Source organism: Gasterosteus aculeatus, chromosome 7, assembly GCF_964276395.1.
Source record: "Gasterosteus aculeatus chromosome 7, fGasAcu3.hap1.1, whole genome shotgun sequence".
Classification (NCBI taxonomy): domain Eukaryota; kingdom Metazoa; phylum Chordata; class Actinopteri; order Perciformes; family Gasterosteidae; genus Gasterosteus; species Gasterosteus aculeatus.
Window position 1 is genome coordinate 19,707,426 of NC_135694.1, and position 16,979 is coordinate 19,724,404.

Genomic DNA, 16,979 nt, shown 5'->3' on the forward strand with positions numbered 1-16,979 from the left:
GTGCACGATTTAGTGTGCGCCACTTCTTTTTGATGAGAAAGACAACCGCTTTGGGGTTTGGAGCGGTGCCGTGGGACCAAGAGGGCCAATAGAAAACCAGAGAGTTTATAACAAATACAGGCTAGAACAGTTTGTTTGTCATTCAGGTGAGCCAGAGGGATGTGGAGACCGAGAAGAGGCTGAAGAAAGACCTGAAGAGAACAAAAGTCCTCCTGGCTGATGCGCAGGTAATGCTGGAACACCTGAAGAGTAACGCCCCCAGCAAGAGGGAGATCGCCCAGCTCAAAAATCAGGTATGCCCCCCGTTGAACACTTTCCTCTGTCTCATTCTGATGAAACAAAAACATATACTTTTATAAATTGTCCTGGTGATGGGTATTATTTTGCCCAGGTTGTTAAATTCTCATTCCTCTGCAACATTTTGGGATAGCTCGGGATCTTGGTCTACTAATATTTGTCTTATCTTCTTACGGGTACCCTTTTCTTCATCTCGTTTCCCACAGCTGGAGGAGTCCGAGTTCACTTCAGCGGCAGCAGTGAAGGCTCGGAAGAGCATGGAGCTTGAAATAGAGGACTTGCATATTCAAATGGAGGATGTGGTCAAAGCCAAGATTACGGTAAGTTTTCACATCTGAGTTCACAAAATTAAGTTCCAATTATTCACTCCAGCATATTTCTCCATAGATTTTTGTGTGTTAATATATGTGTGTATGTTTTAACATATTAATAGATAATGAAATATACAAACCCTTTTGCATCTCATAGTGGAAACAGATTTTTTCACTCCATAGTTCATATGGTTCATATATTTTATACTCTTCCTTGGATGAGCAAAACAACCACCAATATTTAATTAAGGGAGGGCTTTTGCCTCGCAAACATTCACTCTTAAACAAATGCAGCCGGGCTCGACACATTATTATGCGCGGATCATAAACCCATGGTGGTATATTAGAATAATAAATGCCCTTTGGCTTATATCTGATTTCAATGTTTTTTCTCTAATGGATAAATAAGCTTTGTGGAATGTTTTTTCTTCTTCTCCATCTCTCCATCTGCTCATTAATGGCTGTCTCATGAGAGTGTTGCCTCCATGTCAAACTCATAGACATTTTTGTCTCTGGGGCTGGCACACACTGAGTGCTTAGTGCCGATGCTTGTTAATTGCTGCATTTATGGCTGGGAGAGGTCCTGGAAATGTCTCCGATTAGAGAATGCATATTGGAGGTCTGAATCCCCCCCCCGGCCTCCGAACACAGAGGACGATCTGCAAACAGGACATCAGCAATGTGCTTTACTGGCTGTGCTTGTCCGTGTCTAAATGAGGCAATTGATTATCTCCAATTGGTCTCATCCCTCGGCCAGAGACCACGTCCAGATTGCATTTCACTGCCATCAGCTGAGATTTCAGGACTGCCACGGCCTGGCCAGCTAATGACCATTTATCATATTCCAAAGCTCATGAATAAGCCCTGTCATTCAATACTCAAATGTGTGTTTCTCCTCATCCTCATTTTGTCCTCAGTTGGAGGAGCAGGTCAGCCGTCTGCAGAGAGAGAAGAATGACCTGCAGTCCCGAATGGAGGAGGATCAGGAGGACATGAATGAGCTGATGAAGAAACACAAAGCTGCAGTTGCCCAGGTAACCCCACATGCCTAATACCTCGGTGAGCAGTTTGACAGCCTCGAAATTATGAATTACTTATGTTGCCGATGCGCCCCCCAAAATCAAACAAAAAGCAGTGTAATTCCTGTAGTTTGAGAAATTGTGGTGTATTGTCTTTACTATCATCATTAACATTCCGTTCTTCTCTGCATGTTTAAGTAGTGTGGCTTTGAGGTTTGGAGGACATAGTCCCCTCTAAACACACTGTGCGCTCTGCAATCAGGGCGAGGCAAGCTGTTCTGCAACAGATCACATGACAAATGAATTGGCACAAAAGTACAACGTTCATTAACCGTACATTTTTAAAAAGGGAAAAAAATCTTTTGCATAAAATTGACACACATGAATATTATTAATAACCTCTCCTCTCCCACACATAAATATCCTGATTTTCGTTTTTTTTTGTGGATATGTAGTCTGCCAGGGACTTGAGCCAGATCAGTGACCTGCAGGCTCAACTGGAAGAGGCCACGAAGGAGAAGCAGGAGATCCAAGAAAAGGTACAAAGAAGAATTTAAAAAAACACGGAAGTTTCCTGCTAGGAACCCGCTTGCTGCATCAACACTCTTCTCACTGCACACTGGCCTCGCTGGATTGCCAATGTATATATTTTCTTTTGTTTTGAACTTTAGAAAAAATGTTCAAGGCAATGAGAAGGTGACTCTAGGGAGTGGATACTATTGTAGTGATTAAATAATTGGACACAAAATCAGCAATACCTTGTTATTGTACTCTGATGCACTAGAATGGAAAAACAGTGACGCCATTTTACTGTCAAACATAAAAAAATCCCTTCCAGCAGATGCACACAGCTGTCATACACAAAATGTCAAGCTGCTGCCCCGTGACTTCTGGATTTACTAGCTGCCTCGCACACTCAGTCACTACAATGACAAGAGGAGTGGCCCTAAGATATTCATTTGTGTGCCTTTTTGTGTCATTCCAAGAAGAATGACATACTTGCATCATGAACATTTAATACAAAATAATGAATCTTTTATGTCTTTGAAACGACGCTTTCTGCATAGTTTGAAGTGAAACGTCTGTCAACAGCTAATAGTTGGATTGCTGTAACATGCATATCAATGTTGCAAAGGAATCCATTAATTCATATGGGCAAATAGTGAGCCTGCAAATATTTTGCTGTACTTCAGATGCAATTTGTGTTTAGCACTAATATGCAACTGTTAGCATGCTAAGACAGCCTTTGGTGAACATTAAATCTGCTAAACAGCATGTTCATTGTGACTATGCAAGCATGCTGCACAACTGGCCCACAGCTCACTGTTAAAAGATTAATATTTTAGTGTCATGGGGGTCATAAAACTTGTCTGATTTAGCATGTTTCTGGGCTGATTAGCTTAGTTGTTGTATTCTGTTTTTGATTCGTCAGCTAAATGATTAAGGCTTGGCTTAATGTGTATTCATGTGGTAAAAAGGTTAATGCACCTGATTCAGGCTTATGGTGATAATAGTGCTTTTATGGTAATAATGTTTTGATAATAACAGTGTTTTTTCAGAGGATAACCTCTAACGTATGTGTCACGCATTAATAAATGCTCATTATTTTTTTTAAGGCTTTTCTTTCCAAAATGAATTTCCCCATGCACCATCAGAGCTGGTTTTACCTCGAATAAGGCAATCTAGTGCTTTGTTTGCCTGCACATTACATACGCTCAGGCTCAGAGTGACAGGACTCCCTGAGGAAGTGTCGACATGCATTCACTGAACAAAATCAAACCACTTACCTTGGAACACAAAGTGTCTAAATATAATTCCACTAAAGGACAGAATTGATTTCTTGACCATACTAACAGCAGACCCTGTTTCGATTGAGCAATACAAATGCTAAAGCTTTGGTACACTTAGTTGTGTGCAAAACCATCCCATCAAAACATCTTTGGCCGCTTTAGAGATACATAGCAGTATGTAAGGCATTGTTAAAACTGCCAGAGAAGGCGACGATAGTCATCCGACGCATTTGACCTTGAAGTGGTTATTGCATCACCAGTGGGAGGGAAATCTAGCTTCTTTAGTCATTTCAAAAGGGAAACTCGGATGCAAGTCCCCAGTTAGGTACTGCCTTTCGGACCATTTTTTGTGACGTATCTTTCCTCTTTTTATCAGTCATGAGAAGTTCAGATGGAACAAACGTGCTTTGAATGAATGCATGCTCATTACCAAAGCCTGGGACATTACTGTGACTTCGGTAAGATTCGGGGAGCTCATCTTGAGTTCATCATTCATGCTGAATGCATGTTTCCCCCAAGATGGATAACCTCTTTGCGAAAAAGGTTGTAACGGTGAAAATTAATTTTGTTTTACACGTAGCGCGCAGCATTTTGTGACTTAAAGACAAAGTGAAAACGCTGAGATCAAGAGGGTCAGCACTAGTCCCTAGGGAGGGAGCGTTTGTATTTACGTGTGTTCGTGTGTGTCTCCTCCAGCTTCATTCGCTGCAGAGCCAGCTGGATTTCCAAGAACAGTCCATGGTGGAAAAGTCTCTTGTGTGCCGTCAGGAGGCCAAGATCCGTGAGCTGGAGACCAAGCTGGAGTACGAGAGGACACAAATCAAACGCATGGAGGTGAGGTAGAGACGTGCTCTACGAACCTAGATACGCTTCTGTTTTCTATTTACCAAGAGGTACGCAAATGGATGCAAATATTATTTTATTAAAATGACTATATCAAAGAGTACAGAAGATTCTGGCAACTAATTTAGATTGCTATGGACTATGCTAAAATATAATTGTCTGTTTTTGTTTTTCCGCATGACAAAAATAACTCATTTTGTCGTGAGAAGAAGTTATTTTTGAATATTCCTTTCATGTTCAATATATTGACGGGATAAGAGGTTTAGACCAGCTATGGTGAGCTAGCAGCAAACATTTAAGGGTAAAAGGGAGATCCTTTTTGTTCACTTGACTGCTTGTAAGAACAAGTTTTCTCCGCTCACCTGGAATCCTCCCCAGAGCCTGGTGGGTCGTCTAAAGGAGAACATGGAAAAGTTGACAGAGGAGAAAAATCAACGGATTGCTGCGGAAAACAGGGAGAAAGATCAGAACAAGCGAATGCAGAGGCAGATAAGGGACATGAAAGAAGAGATGGGAGAGCTGTCGAAGAAGGAGGCCGAGGCGAGCCGGAAGAAGCACGAGTTGGTAAGGCTGCTAGGTGATACTATTTAACTGAGCTCACATTAGAGGAGGTAACTGTACTTCTTCTGTGCTGTCATCCATTCAACAGGAAATGGACATCCAGAGCTTAGAGGCAGCGAATCAGAGCTTACAAGTGGACCTTAAGCTGGCCTTCAAGAGGATAGGTGACCTGCAGGCTGCCATAGAGGACGAGATGGAGAGTGATGACAATGACGACTTAGTCAACAGGTAAGGCCCAGACGTAGCCGTCTAAAAAGGAAAACACAGTAACTAATGTTAGGTACCTCTGGTGATACTGTGCCGTAGTTGAAACACTGAACCAGCGCAAGTTATTTTGCTGCAAGAAACTAAAGAAAAGTGAACTGCTGTTTTTTTTTTTTTTAATGGCCTGTCAATCACAACTTGTATTTTTTTCCTTATTTGTCTCTCACATCTTCCTACACCAGTTCCTGTCTAACCTTTTTAGTACTCTGTGAGTCATAGTACAGTTTGTCGGTTTATTTCTCTCACACGGTTTCATTCGGCTCCCTGCTTCTGATCTTTTGTCTCTGCGTCGGTTTACCCTGTTTTGTTGCTCCTTCCCTCTTTGCAAAGGGATTGAGAGCTATGCTCCCTCTGAGCCCGCTAAGGTAACTGCAGTAATACAGACCTCTTAAAAATGGAAGACATTACACGCGCTACCTCTGTTTGAGGAGGCTCAAGGCTTACCAAGTCACTGCTTTACAATGGATAGTCATTTCATGTGCGTGTGTAAGTATGAAACTATTTATTTACTGTTATCTCAGCTGGTTGTCTTCTTTCAGTATTGTTTGTGTATCTCACCTTCTCTTTTTTCCCTTTGTTCCCCCTATGGTGTTTTCCACACTTCTGGCAGTTTGCAAGACACGGTGACAAAATATCAGAAAAGAAAGAACAAAACGTGAGAATGGAAAAATGCATCCTTTGTCTCTGTCAGAATGGTTATTTGCAAGTTGTGTTTTTTTTTCTCACACGTTTTTTAACCACAACAGAGAATAATGCAGTATTTCATAGCCTCTCAGTCTGTGTTGTTCACAACACAGCGAGAAGAAGTCTCTTTAAATAGATTGGAATAGCTTTGTCTGTGGTGTATATCTCAGATAAAAGCCACGCTTAAAGGATGGCCCCGGTGTTTCCTTTAGTTTCATTTTATTTTTTGCTAACGGTCCTGATGTGTCTGTGCACAGACGGCTAGTTGGAGATTTTGGGGCTTATTTTACTACATTGGAGAATCCTAAAAAAATCGGATGGCCCACAGAAGACCTCACTGTCTCACTGCTGTTGAAACACACACCGGCTGTAATACTGCATCATTGTCTCTTTACGACCGTCGCAGCTTTATAATACACCTTTATCATGCATGTGCTTCAATTTTTACCCAGCAAACTAAGAAAATGCAACCAGCCTGCACGTCACAGTTGGTACAGGGAATGTACTGCCCATTATTTTCATTTAATGATACATTCATGTGAAATCAAAACTAGACAAGATTTATCTGTATAAATCATTACAGTACAGCCGGTGGGCCGACTCAGCCTGACTACAGTGATTGCAGGCAATATGTCCATGTGAAAACATACATATCAAGGAAACCCCTTTTACAATAGATTCCATGCATTGTCAAGGCATCTCATGAAGAGATGGCCTGTATTGTGCCTTTAACACAAACTAATCATGTTGAGGAGAAACTTGCACGTGCTCTGGAAGGCCTGAGGCGGAACTGTGTGAGCGATGCTGGTGACTGTAAAATGATTGCAGCCCGGCTGTCTGTCCACAACTGCACCGTCAGCAAGTGTTGCAAGACAGTGACGGCCCACAGCGCGCCACTGAAAAGATTAGACCCACAGCTCGGTTGTGGATTTCCATGCGTGCATGCGGATACTCCACTAAGTCAATGTTGTTCCATAGTGCTGTGAAGGATTTAACTTATAAAATCTCATTGTTCACCTTGTCTTCCTTGTAAAATGTGTTGATTGTATATGCTAATTAAGTTCCTTTGACTGATTTGAATACCACTTTTTTCAGTTACTATGCAGTGAAAGGAATCTTTTAGGAATGTTTCGTAATTTAAACCTTCATCAGAGCAGAGTGAAGAAATCAAGTTTTTAGTTTGTGCCAGATGAACCCGTCCATAATTTCCTGCTTTAACCTCTGATTGCTCCTTTATAGAGTTGTGGCATGGCGCCCTTTTTTTTTTATCAACGCTGCTTTTCAGTTTGTGCAACTCATGGAAAAGAGCACAGCTTTTCTGTGTTATTTAATGGCCTTTTCTCTCTCATTATTTGGCATCATTGCATTAGCAGGATGGGTGAACTATAATGGAGGAGGTGTTTTCTTAGAATTATGAGGTGGATTTTCCAGATGATTTACATCCCTATTCAATACGTTTTTATGCTCAATGCTAAAAAACGTTATGATAGCTCGATTATTATTATTGCATGAGAAGATAACATCCCTTGCCAGCAGGGTAGCAGGCCAAGTACAGGAGTTACATCTAATGTATAGGAATATTCATCTGTGCGTTATTTCCTTCACCTTTAATGCTAAATTCCCTTCAACATGTGATGAATTACCTCACAGTGCGTGCACGCTATTTCATTAATAAAAGCGTATGCACTTTGATCTTTTTTATGTATAATTAGCCAATATGGAGCAGATACTGGTGTTGGTATCGCAAGTGCTAGACCAATAACACCAAGCCATACGAGATTTGATGCTCAGTGTAAGTATTTGTGACAAAGATTTACAACCAGTGCTGGCCAATTGTCAGAAGCTATCAATGTTCACTTCTAAATTCCGGGGGCTTGTTTCTATCTGAAAGCCTCAGGACTGGTTAGCTACCAGTGTGCGGCCACGGACAAATCACTTTTGACACCATTTGCACAGCACTCAATTGCAAGCCACCTTTTATTTTGTGTGTGTAGAAAGGAAGAGATGATTTTGCTTTGGGCTGGTTTCAGTGTTTTGTGGTGCAATATGTCGGGTTAAAAGAAGTCATATTATCCACAATGACAAATTGGTAGCAGCTGTCAACAATTTTTGAGCATTAATGAGCCTATTATCTTGTTGTGGCTGGTGTCCATCACTAGCATTCAGTATGACGTTTTGATATACTGGCTGAACTTGGACTGTTGTTTTTCTCTCGCCGCCACTTAAAGCCCCTCTCACACAAAATTATCATACATCATCATAAAAAAATATCATCATCAGGTCAATTCCATTCGGTACATAAGAGTCTGATGCTTCTTTACGTCTCTGCTTGCTCTGTCACAATGTGCGAGTGCACACCACTGGCACTAGCACCGCTTCCCTGTGTATGAAAAAAAAAAGAGATGCTTTTAGGCAAACCACCGAAAAAAGGGACTGGAGCAGTGGGGACGCTTTGTTCTCTGAGCAAACATAACTGAATATGAGATACAAGGCACTGTGACAAAGGAAATGGTACGCTGCTCACTACATAGATGGATATGTGGACAAATGATAGAGCTCAGCTGTCTGTCATCTCACAGCTCTTTGAATATTGTGTTTTGCAAAATAATACTTCTAAGGAACAAACATTGAGCACCATGTCCCAAGGCGAAGATAGAGAAGCTTTGCCGAGGATGAAGATCTGGGATTAAAAATTGCACTTCCTGTGTTGCAGCCCTGCCATCGTCGCCGCGGATTGGCCTGGTATTTGTTTAACGTACGCGGTTGTCCTGCTCTGAAACCCAAATGATAAAGAATTAAAAATTGTATTCTCAAACAAGTCAATGGTAGTTTTAGGACTTCTGAACATATGCATTGCTGTACAATTTTACTTTTTTTTTTACTCACACATCATGTAGCCAAGGACAACGGCGTATCAGCGTTGTGAAAGCAGAGTGTCCTCAACCACACGGAGGAGAACATTCCGACTATGACTGCGGGATTGACTTTGAAGTCACACCACTCTGCACACTCACCATATCCTGTCACATTAACCCCCGAGAACAACGCAATGCATTATTTAAAAAAAAAAAAAACTCACCCTGGATTTCAAATGAATGAGGCTTGACCTTATCCAGGTGGGATCTACCAAGATTTATCATCCGGATCCACAGGTTTCTCTATATTGATTGTCATGTCAAGCGTAGGGCCCACAGGGCCGCCTCGTGGCTCCGCTCCAATAACAATCACCAGAAGCCGGTGACATGCCACACAGATGCTTGCAGCCCCGAACCAGCCAAACAAGTTAATTATGCCTCCAACAGTTTCATCCACATTCTGCCCAGATCACTCCTCTGCGTCTGTGTAATGTTCCGTCAATCTTGACGGTGTAATTTCCGTATCATATTATCATGCTTGTCTTGCATCTTCCTGGCCTTTTGATCGAAGAGAATGAAAACAACTGTAACATAACTAACAAAACGCCTGTGATGTGTGTAAAAAGAACATCATTTTGCATGTGTAATTCATGTGATGTTAGGCTGCTTAGAATATTAACATAATGAGGGATTTTTATTGTCAGAAAATCTACCGTATTTTCCGCACTTTAAAAGCCTTTAATTTTCTCGAAAAACGACAGTGCGCCTTATAATCCGGAGCGCTTTATATATGGATCAATTGGTTAATTGGTTGATCCAGACTGGTTGTACACGGCGCTCAAGGCGCTCTGCATGCCAAACATGCCAAAGCTCGGTCTACGACGGCAAGATGCTGAGCGGGCGCTCAAGCGCGTGATATGGAGCTTGTTTCAGGAGAAATAAAGCAGTCGTTCTTGCCGAGCACTTCATGAGATTAAAGAGCGAGAGACGGCGCCCTTTTCTTTACAGTAGCTGAACCATCTTAACGGGGAAAATAAGTTATTCTAAAGGGGGCCCTTGGCAGACGGCGTGGCTGGAGAGCAGCCGAAGATTTAAGGCGTGGATGGCGAGTGGGGCGGCGGGAGCGGACGCACCTCGCATTATCGATCGAACCCTGAAAGCACCGTCTCCTCAAACTCAAGCTGATTCTGTCCCTTCGCAGTGGGGACGAGGCAGAAACCGATTCTGAGGTGGAGGACCGCGTGGACGGGGTGAAGTCTTGGCTCTCGAAGAACAAAGGCTCCACAAAGACCTTGTCGGATGAGGGAAGTTTGAAGAGCACCAGGTGAGTGCCCACATCCTTGTGCATGACGACAGATAAGCATGTACATCCCTGTGGAGACGCAGTGATAAATGTAGCCCGGCCTTAAAGAAGGCCCAGGATTACTTAGGGCAGTTTGCAACAGAAGGATGGGTATTTCATGTGATTAGGTGTCGTCTCTTTTTCACTGTAATCTGTCTAATGGCAGGAGGCGGAACGGGGAAGCGGCTGCTGTCAAATTTATTGAAGTGGCCTGTGGCCAGTTGGCACGGCTGCTTAATGACGCCCCTGCCACAGTTAGATAGATCTCCTCACAGGGAGATTGCTTCACTTTCGGCAGTGTATACTGTACATAACAGCAATAGACTCTTGACTGGTCCCAAGGACAAAAGGAAAATGACGAATACAATATTCTGTCAAGTTACCAAAAGTCCTTGTTAACACATGGTGCATTAAACTAAACAGGCCAACAATTTGGAATTTCTTAAGTATGTAGCGATCTGATTTTCTTTCTTTCTTTTTGTCTTGGTTGTCGCTGGTGTCCATTTATTACATAACCTTTTAGATATTCAGCAAATGCTGACACACAGGAGGTGAAAGAGGGTAAGGAGAAGATGAATGACGGCGGTAAAGACGGGAGAGAAGTAGAGCAGAGCAGATCAATGTCTGTCATGAGTTCCTTAAGCTACAGGAAGCGTTCCAACCTAAAAGACTCTATAGGGGGGACAGGCGATGACAGCTCCCTGTTCAGCACTCTCAAAGAACAGCCTGACGGACCGGACCAGGCCTCCATGCGCAAAGCTAAGTCGAAGTCTGGCGTAAACCAGGAGGATTGGAAGAAGAGCCAGGCGCAGGAAGACTTGGACGACAAAGGCTCCGTCATCTCCCTGGCCTATTCTGAGGCCACCAGCAGAGCCAGGAAGGGCCTGGAGTCCCGCTGGGCCGCCCGCAGCAGCCCGGAATTTGACAAGGACTCCACGGTGTCCTCGTTGGCTCCCAGCAGGATGTCCACCAGAAGGGAACTGCTGGACACGGACGACGACAATAAGTCGACTGTCAGCAGCGTGAGCCGCGCCAGCCCCCGGTCGCTGTCTCGCAGCAGCTCCTGGAAAGAGGACAGACGCGGCGGCTCGCGCATGTCCGTCGCCCGCAGCTGCGGCCTCAGTGAATTCGGCCTGCGCGTGGACGACGACGACGACGGCCACAGTGTGGCTTTCACCGAGGGCGGGAGATCCTCTTTCAGTCCCCGCTCCTTCAGTCGTAGCTTTTCTACCCCGGCCCAACCGCGCTCCTCCGACCGAAATCCGCCGGATTCATCGGACATCAAGACGGTCACCCACCGCAACTACCTGGACCCCGACTTGGAGGCCGCCATCAATGAGGTGCTGAGCTTCAAGCCTATTAAGTTCAAGCGCAGCAAGCTCGACGAGTCAAGTGGAGAGGAAGAGGATGAGAAGAAGGGGTTAGGAAGCCAGGACGGAAGGAAGAGGGGAGAAGACGGGGGGCTCGGCTGCAGCACAGCCAGCCTGCTTCGCTCGGCGTCAGGCTCCGCTCTGGACTACGCGCACCGTCCGGCTAGCACCCTCAGCACCAGCAGCTCCCGCAGTCGGAAAGACAAGAAAAGCAAAGTCTCGCCGTCCGACTCTTCCTCCTCCTCCTCCTCCTCCTCCTCCTCCTCAGACGACCGGCACAGCAGAAAGAGCTCAAGGGTGAAGAAGGCCAAGAAGTCCAAGAAGAGATCTAAGAAGAAGCAAAGCAAGTCAGATGATTCATCTTCCTCCTCCAAGTCGTCTTCCTCCTCCTCCTCCTCCTCCAACTCGACCATCTCCTACCGCAGCTCCAGCAGTGTCAAAAGGGCCCCGGAAAAAAACTCTGACGATGATGAGCCACAGCCTGCGGGTCGGGGGCCATCGAGTAAAAAGGATTCCAAGAAGAAGCAGAAGAAGGTGGAAAGCCTGGTGATGAAGTACCGCTATAAGCCCGACAGTGACTGACGCGGATGGTGGAAGGTGATGCACCGTGTGACAGTAACTCAATAGCATGGCCGAACCGAGACTGATCTGGGATGCCTCACTAAAACAAACTAACTTGTTTGGCGTGGGAGATTTTTTTTTGTATTTAATCTGATTTAGATTAAGTCAAAGCCTAATTACGGCTCACATTGTCCTGGATAAGCACCAGCTACGTTTGCAGGAGTCCAATTAGTGCATGCCACCGATTGTTTTCCCAATGCTCCTGCCAACATTTGTCCTCATCAAAAAAAAAAGTCAGCAATCTGCTTTACTGTAGTCACGCCCCCAACGTTCACTACCGACAAAATCCAGGCACTTCATTTATCCATTTCTAAATGTCATAATAAACGGATGCGGATGCATTTCATACCAATTTCATGACAATTCATCACCGTTTTACTGCAACGTTTCTCAGAAGCAGCGCAGCATTGTCTCTCTCCTGCTTGGAGTGTTTCTCCTGACGTCGTGCTTGATGCTGTGTCGTGTTGAGAGGGGGTGATTTGGCTGTGGCACAAACAGATGTTGGCAATTAGGCAAAAAACTTAAATGACACCAGTTTTTGTGTTAACGTGTTAACCGAGCAGAGTTAGAAGAGGTGTTACACGGCTGGTGACATTACTTGAAGGGAACACTTCCCATTAAACTTAAAACACTAGCACAAAGCTTCAAAAGCCTATCTGTTATGAGAGTATGTTCACTGATCGTTTGAGCAGCTCTGCCTCCTGTGAGAATTTGAAAAATGCGTGCGGGCTTAAGTTTTTTTCTTTTTCATTTTTTTTTTCATTTGTCCCCGTTTGCCTCTCTAGTTGAACACTGGATCTCTGTTTTTAATCACAGTACAGTAAATTAAGAGAGTTTTGAGTTTGAAGGCATTAGAGCAGTTTTATGATTTGTACTGAAAAAACTAAAAAGGGTGAATGGGAAAAATGTAATCTTAACACCCCGAGAGCATCCACGCTACCAGTTTGCCAAGACGAGGCAACACCAGCTAAATACCCCGGCCCCCCCCAAAATGATAAACCCCTCCTTCAAATTAAATATCACTGGACGAACGTTGCTGTGAGTCATTTCAGTTCTCACCCATAGTCCTCGTTCTAAGGTCCCATTGCTGTCTAGACGTAGACATCTTGAAGCACCAATATGCAGGATTTGGTATGGCCGAGCACTCTGAAATTAAAATATCCAATAATCACAAACACATGTACTAGTGGGGGTTATTGTATTAAAAGAAAATATTGTGTGTTGTTATGCTTATTTTCCTTAAAGAGCACTGTTCATGTTAATGTGGACGTATGGAATCTCTTCATTGGTAATTCAAAGAATGCATTGTGTGCTTGTCAGGCCATGCGTCGTCATGACAACGCTATCTAAGGATTTTAAAGCCCTGTTTTGAAATGACCTTTAAGGCGATCGGTAGAAGCAACGTAAAGCAGGGTTATGCTAATGCATGACATTTACCTTATTAACTATAAACACAACTTACTAATATGTAGACATCTTGTCATAGTCTCAATGCTGGTGCATGGCTTTCCTGTAGATTTGTTTGTGTTATGTAAGTGATTTTGTAGATTTCCGTTGTTTATTCCAGTAACGCGGACCAGGAATAATTAGGAGAATATTTACAGCCAAAAATGCTTCCCTTTTTTCTCCCCATGGCATAATCTTCTTCTCTACATTGTTTACTCACATTTGTATTTCAACTGTATGTAGCCAACTAGTAACATAATGCCGTATCTGTGTGTGTGATTCGACCCTCCTGTGTGCCGCAGACACCTGAGTCTCTGCAGATCTGACGAAGAGGATGAGGTGGACAGAGACGCCGGCAGGGAGTCGACCGGGCCGAGCGGCAGACAAGGCACACCGGCAGAGAGCACATCGTAGCCCCGACTCGGGCCAACTCGCGCTTCCCAGTGACATCAGACACACAGAGGCGAACAATTCTTGTTCATGGCATGGACAGACGCACAAAAGATATATAATATAATATATATATTATTATATTATATATATATATATATATATATATATATATATATATATATATATATATATATATATATATATATATTCCTATTACACTTAAACTTCTTATTACACTTAATCACATAACAAAGTGATGCTGCCTCCATGTGCTGTTGTGTCATTTAACACCGCATATTGAATAAGTTAGTTCATACGGAGCAGGGAAGTTCTATCAGAAGAATGTCCTGCTCTACTTAATTTATAAGAGTAGCTTTTCAGGCAAATATGTGCCCTCTTCTGCACTATCCCGACTTTTCAGATAGCTTGGCAAAGAGGATTTAGATAAGCCCGCTCTGGCTTCGCTCCTCCAACAAGGTCTGACTGGCCATCAACATCCCCCCCTCCTCACACCCCCATCATTGTGGACTGCAGCACTTGGGAGAAGTTGGCCCCTTTTTTCAGTTAAATCTCTTGGTCGGTCTATAATTAGGGGAGGCTCGGTCATGATTGCTGTCATCAAAGTGCGATCATTTTTAGGAATTACATTTCTATTCGAGCCAAGCTGTTAGATGTGATGCATATGTTTGAAAATGATTTTAATGTGTATTTATATGGTATACATAGATATATAATATAATTTATGCGGAATATGAAGAAGATACAAATTAAGATTGTTTTAAACCTCGTGACTGAAACACTATTAAAATAAGGCTTATGTCATATTTCATGCCACAATAATTTTGTTCTTTTTGAGGCTTTTCTGCGCTTTTGTCTGCTTGTGTTGGATTTCTCAAGTTCAAAGGGAATGTGTTTGTTTGCTATTTTAAATTAGCTTTCCTTAGAGCTGTCGAGACCATGCACATTTACAGATGCATTTTCTTTTCTCAGAATGCACAAACTCTGGACCTCATATCATAAATTAAAGCTCCTTTTAATGTCAAATACAATAACAGAATAATTTCAGAAGGATGATTTATTTTAAAGGTTCATTTGCTTGTTTCTCTTACATGGTTGCAATATTGGCTCAAGCAGTACAATAATAATACCCTTTTCAGGACAAAATGGTTCTTTAAATTGTAAGTTGCCAAACACATTTATTTTTAAACTGGTAATTTCTGCATTTGAGAAAATTTGGGTTATTGGAGGTTCTGTTCATGATCATGAATAAGTAGCTCTCATGTTGTTATTGAGCTATTCCCAGACTGTTTTGGCCGGGTCGTCCACGTCAGACTATTCATTTATTTGTACTCGATTAGTCTACTCAGTATTAGAAAACTGCCAAAAGCTCTGTTAATTCAAAGCCTGTCTGCTCTTATATTTAGAGATATTTTTTATTTTTAGCTTTCCACCCATGAACCTCGTTGGTATTCTCTATTTTTGGCCTCGCAGATGATTCTGAGCTTGTGAATTTAAAACTGTTTTCAACTCGCATGTAGGTAGATTAAAATGAGAAAGCATATACAGAATATGTGCATGTCTGCCTGTGTGCAAAAGAAAAGCGTGTCTGACTTCACATTTACATATCTTCTCAGAAAAGGCTAATCTGCATTTCTTGTCTTATTTTCTCCTTTTTTTTTGCTTCACATGAATATTAATGTGGAGCACAGGAAACTTTGATGTCAGTGATTTAAAATAGACTTGTTAACTGGAAAAAACTAAAACGCTTTGAGTTGCATTGCCTCAAAGTTGGAGTTGCTGATCATGTAAGTTGAATAAGTTTGTACACTTTGTACACAAAAGGCTTGCCTATTTTGGTTATTCAACGGATCCGTCATGATGTGAGTGTAGGTTTTTTAAATAATAAATGTGTCTGTTTGTTTCCAGAATCAGTGTTTGCTCACTGTAATTGCGTAGAGGTGTGGTTTGGATGAGGTCTGTTTCAAATTCACCGAAGTGAGAGAAAAGGAGGTTAGAAAGGAGGCAGGATGTTTTTAGCAAAACAAGCCATTGATGTGTTTGATTAATTTTAGCTCACCCACCCCAGAGTAACTTCTCATCATACCCATCCACTTTTCCCAGGAGACCACGAGGGGGGGGAACAAACAATTCATTGAAATGATTAATCTGGAGCCGTTGGAAGACTGAATTGCTTGCTCTACCTTGCAACACATGGCTTGTTAAAACTGTGCTACACCGCTAAGCAGTTCAAAAAAACGAGCTTGGGGCAAATTCAGATGGATCAAAAACCCGAGAGCAAACACACTGTTTCTATTCTACTTAGTTGAAGCTTACCTAACCTCAAAGGGAATGACGCTTTTAGATTACCACCTTGATTGACATTCACACTCGGTGTATTTTGCTTTCAAGAATCCCCTATTTATCCAACCAATCTGTAGTCCTCCTCATCCCTGTACACAACCTGTTTCGGTGCTTCACTCTGTTCCAGGGAGCTTTTTCTGTTATTTCCACTCACATTGCGTGCACCCTCTGGGTGGCTGCGTGTTTCTGCTTAAAGGCTTTCCATTGAGTGACAGATTAAATTCTGCTCCCGATTTGACTTATTTCGGCTCCAATACTGTTTCACAAGCCACTGGAGCAGGAAGTCATTAGCTCGACAAAGCCAAGCAAGTCTGTGTTTACCGTGCCACTCTCCCTGTGATTTAGACAGAACGGTTCGGCCACAGACATCTGCTGCACTGGAAGTCTATTGCGGCGCCCCCACGGACAGAGAGGGCTGCCCTGTGCAACAACATAGAAGGCCAGTGGGGTTTAACATTAATGCACACACAGTTCATTCGGTTTGGTAGAGCTTCTGAGTAGGTCATTTTGTGATATCTTTTATATTTTCATCTGGGATTTGTATGGAATTGTGTACTTTATATATTCATGAAAACAACTTTTCTCCTTCAACAATATTATGTGCCAGTGTGGACAGAAGATGCAGTTTTTAAATTTGCAAAGCAGATGGAAAACAGCCAATCTGACTGGGAGCTGACTATCAACTAAAACTGCATGCCATTTTTCTTTTTTTATTTATTTATTTTGCTCAAGCTGCTCTGTTTGCCAAGCATCCCCACATTTTGACCTTGTTTGGAGGCCATGCTGCCAAGCCGTACAATGATATTATATTAGTTATATGGG

General features: G+C 42.8%; 1 protein-coding gene across 10 annotated transcripts in view; it reads left to right on the forward strand.

Annotated features, from left to right (window-relative positions):
* The window catches only part of LOC120822112 (unconventional myosin-XVIIIa), a 55,778-nt gene extending 40,054 nt beyond the window's left edge, over window positions 1-15,724 (forward strand). For 7 of the 10 annotated variants that reach the window (XM_078107419.1, XM_078107420.1, XM_078107418.1 and 4 more), the window contains 11 exons: window positions 147-293; window positions 504-617; window positions 1,526-1,642; window positions 2,083-2,166; window positions 4,114-4,251; window positions 4,639-4,824; window positions 4,910-5,049; window positions 5,696-5,740; window positions 9,826-9,948; window positions 10,490-11,933; window positions 13,706-15,724. In XM_078107419.1, coding sequence (XP_077963545.1) covers window positions 147-293; window positions 504-617; window positions 1,526-1,642; window positions 2,083-2,166; window positions 4,114-4,251; window positions 4,639-4,824; window positions 4,910-5,049; window positions 5,696-5,740; window positions 9,826-9,948; window positions 10,490-11,918 — 2,523 coding nt within the window. In that variant the 3' untranslated portion in view covers window positions 11,919-11,933; window positions 13,706-15,724. The remainder of the gene's footprint in view (window positions 1-146; window positions 294-503; window positions 618-1,525; window positions 1,643-2,082; window positions 2,167-4,113; window positions 4,252-4,638; window positions 4,825-4,909; window positions 5,050-5,695; window positions 5,741-9,825; window positions 9,949-10,489; window positions 11,934-13,705) is intronic. The other 3 variants (XM_078107413.1, XM_078107421.1, XM_078107422.1) reach the window with 3 other exon arrangements.
* The last annotated feature ends 1,255 nt before the right edge of the window (window positions 15,725-16,979 follow it).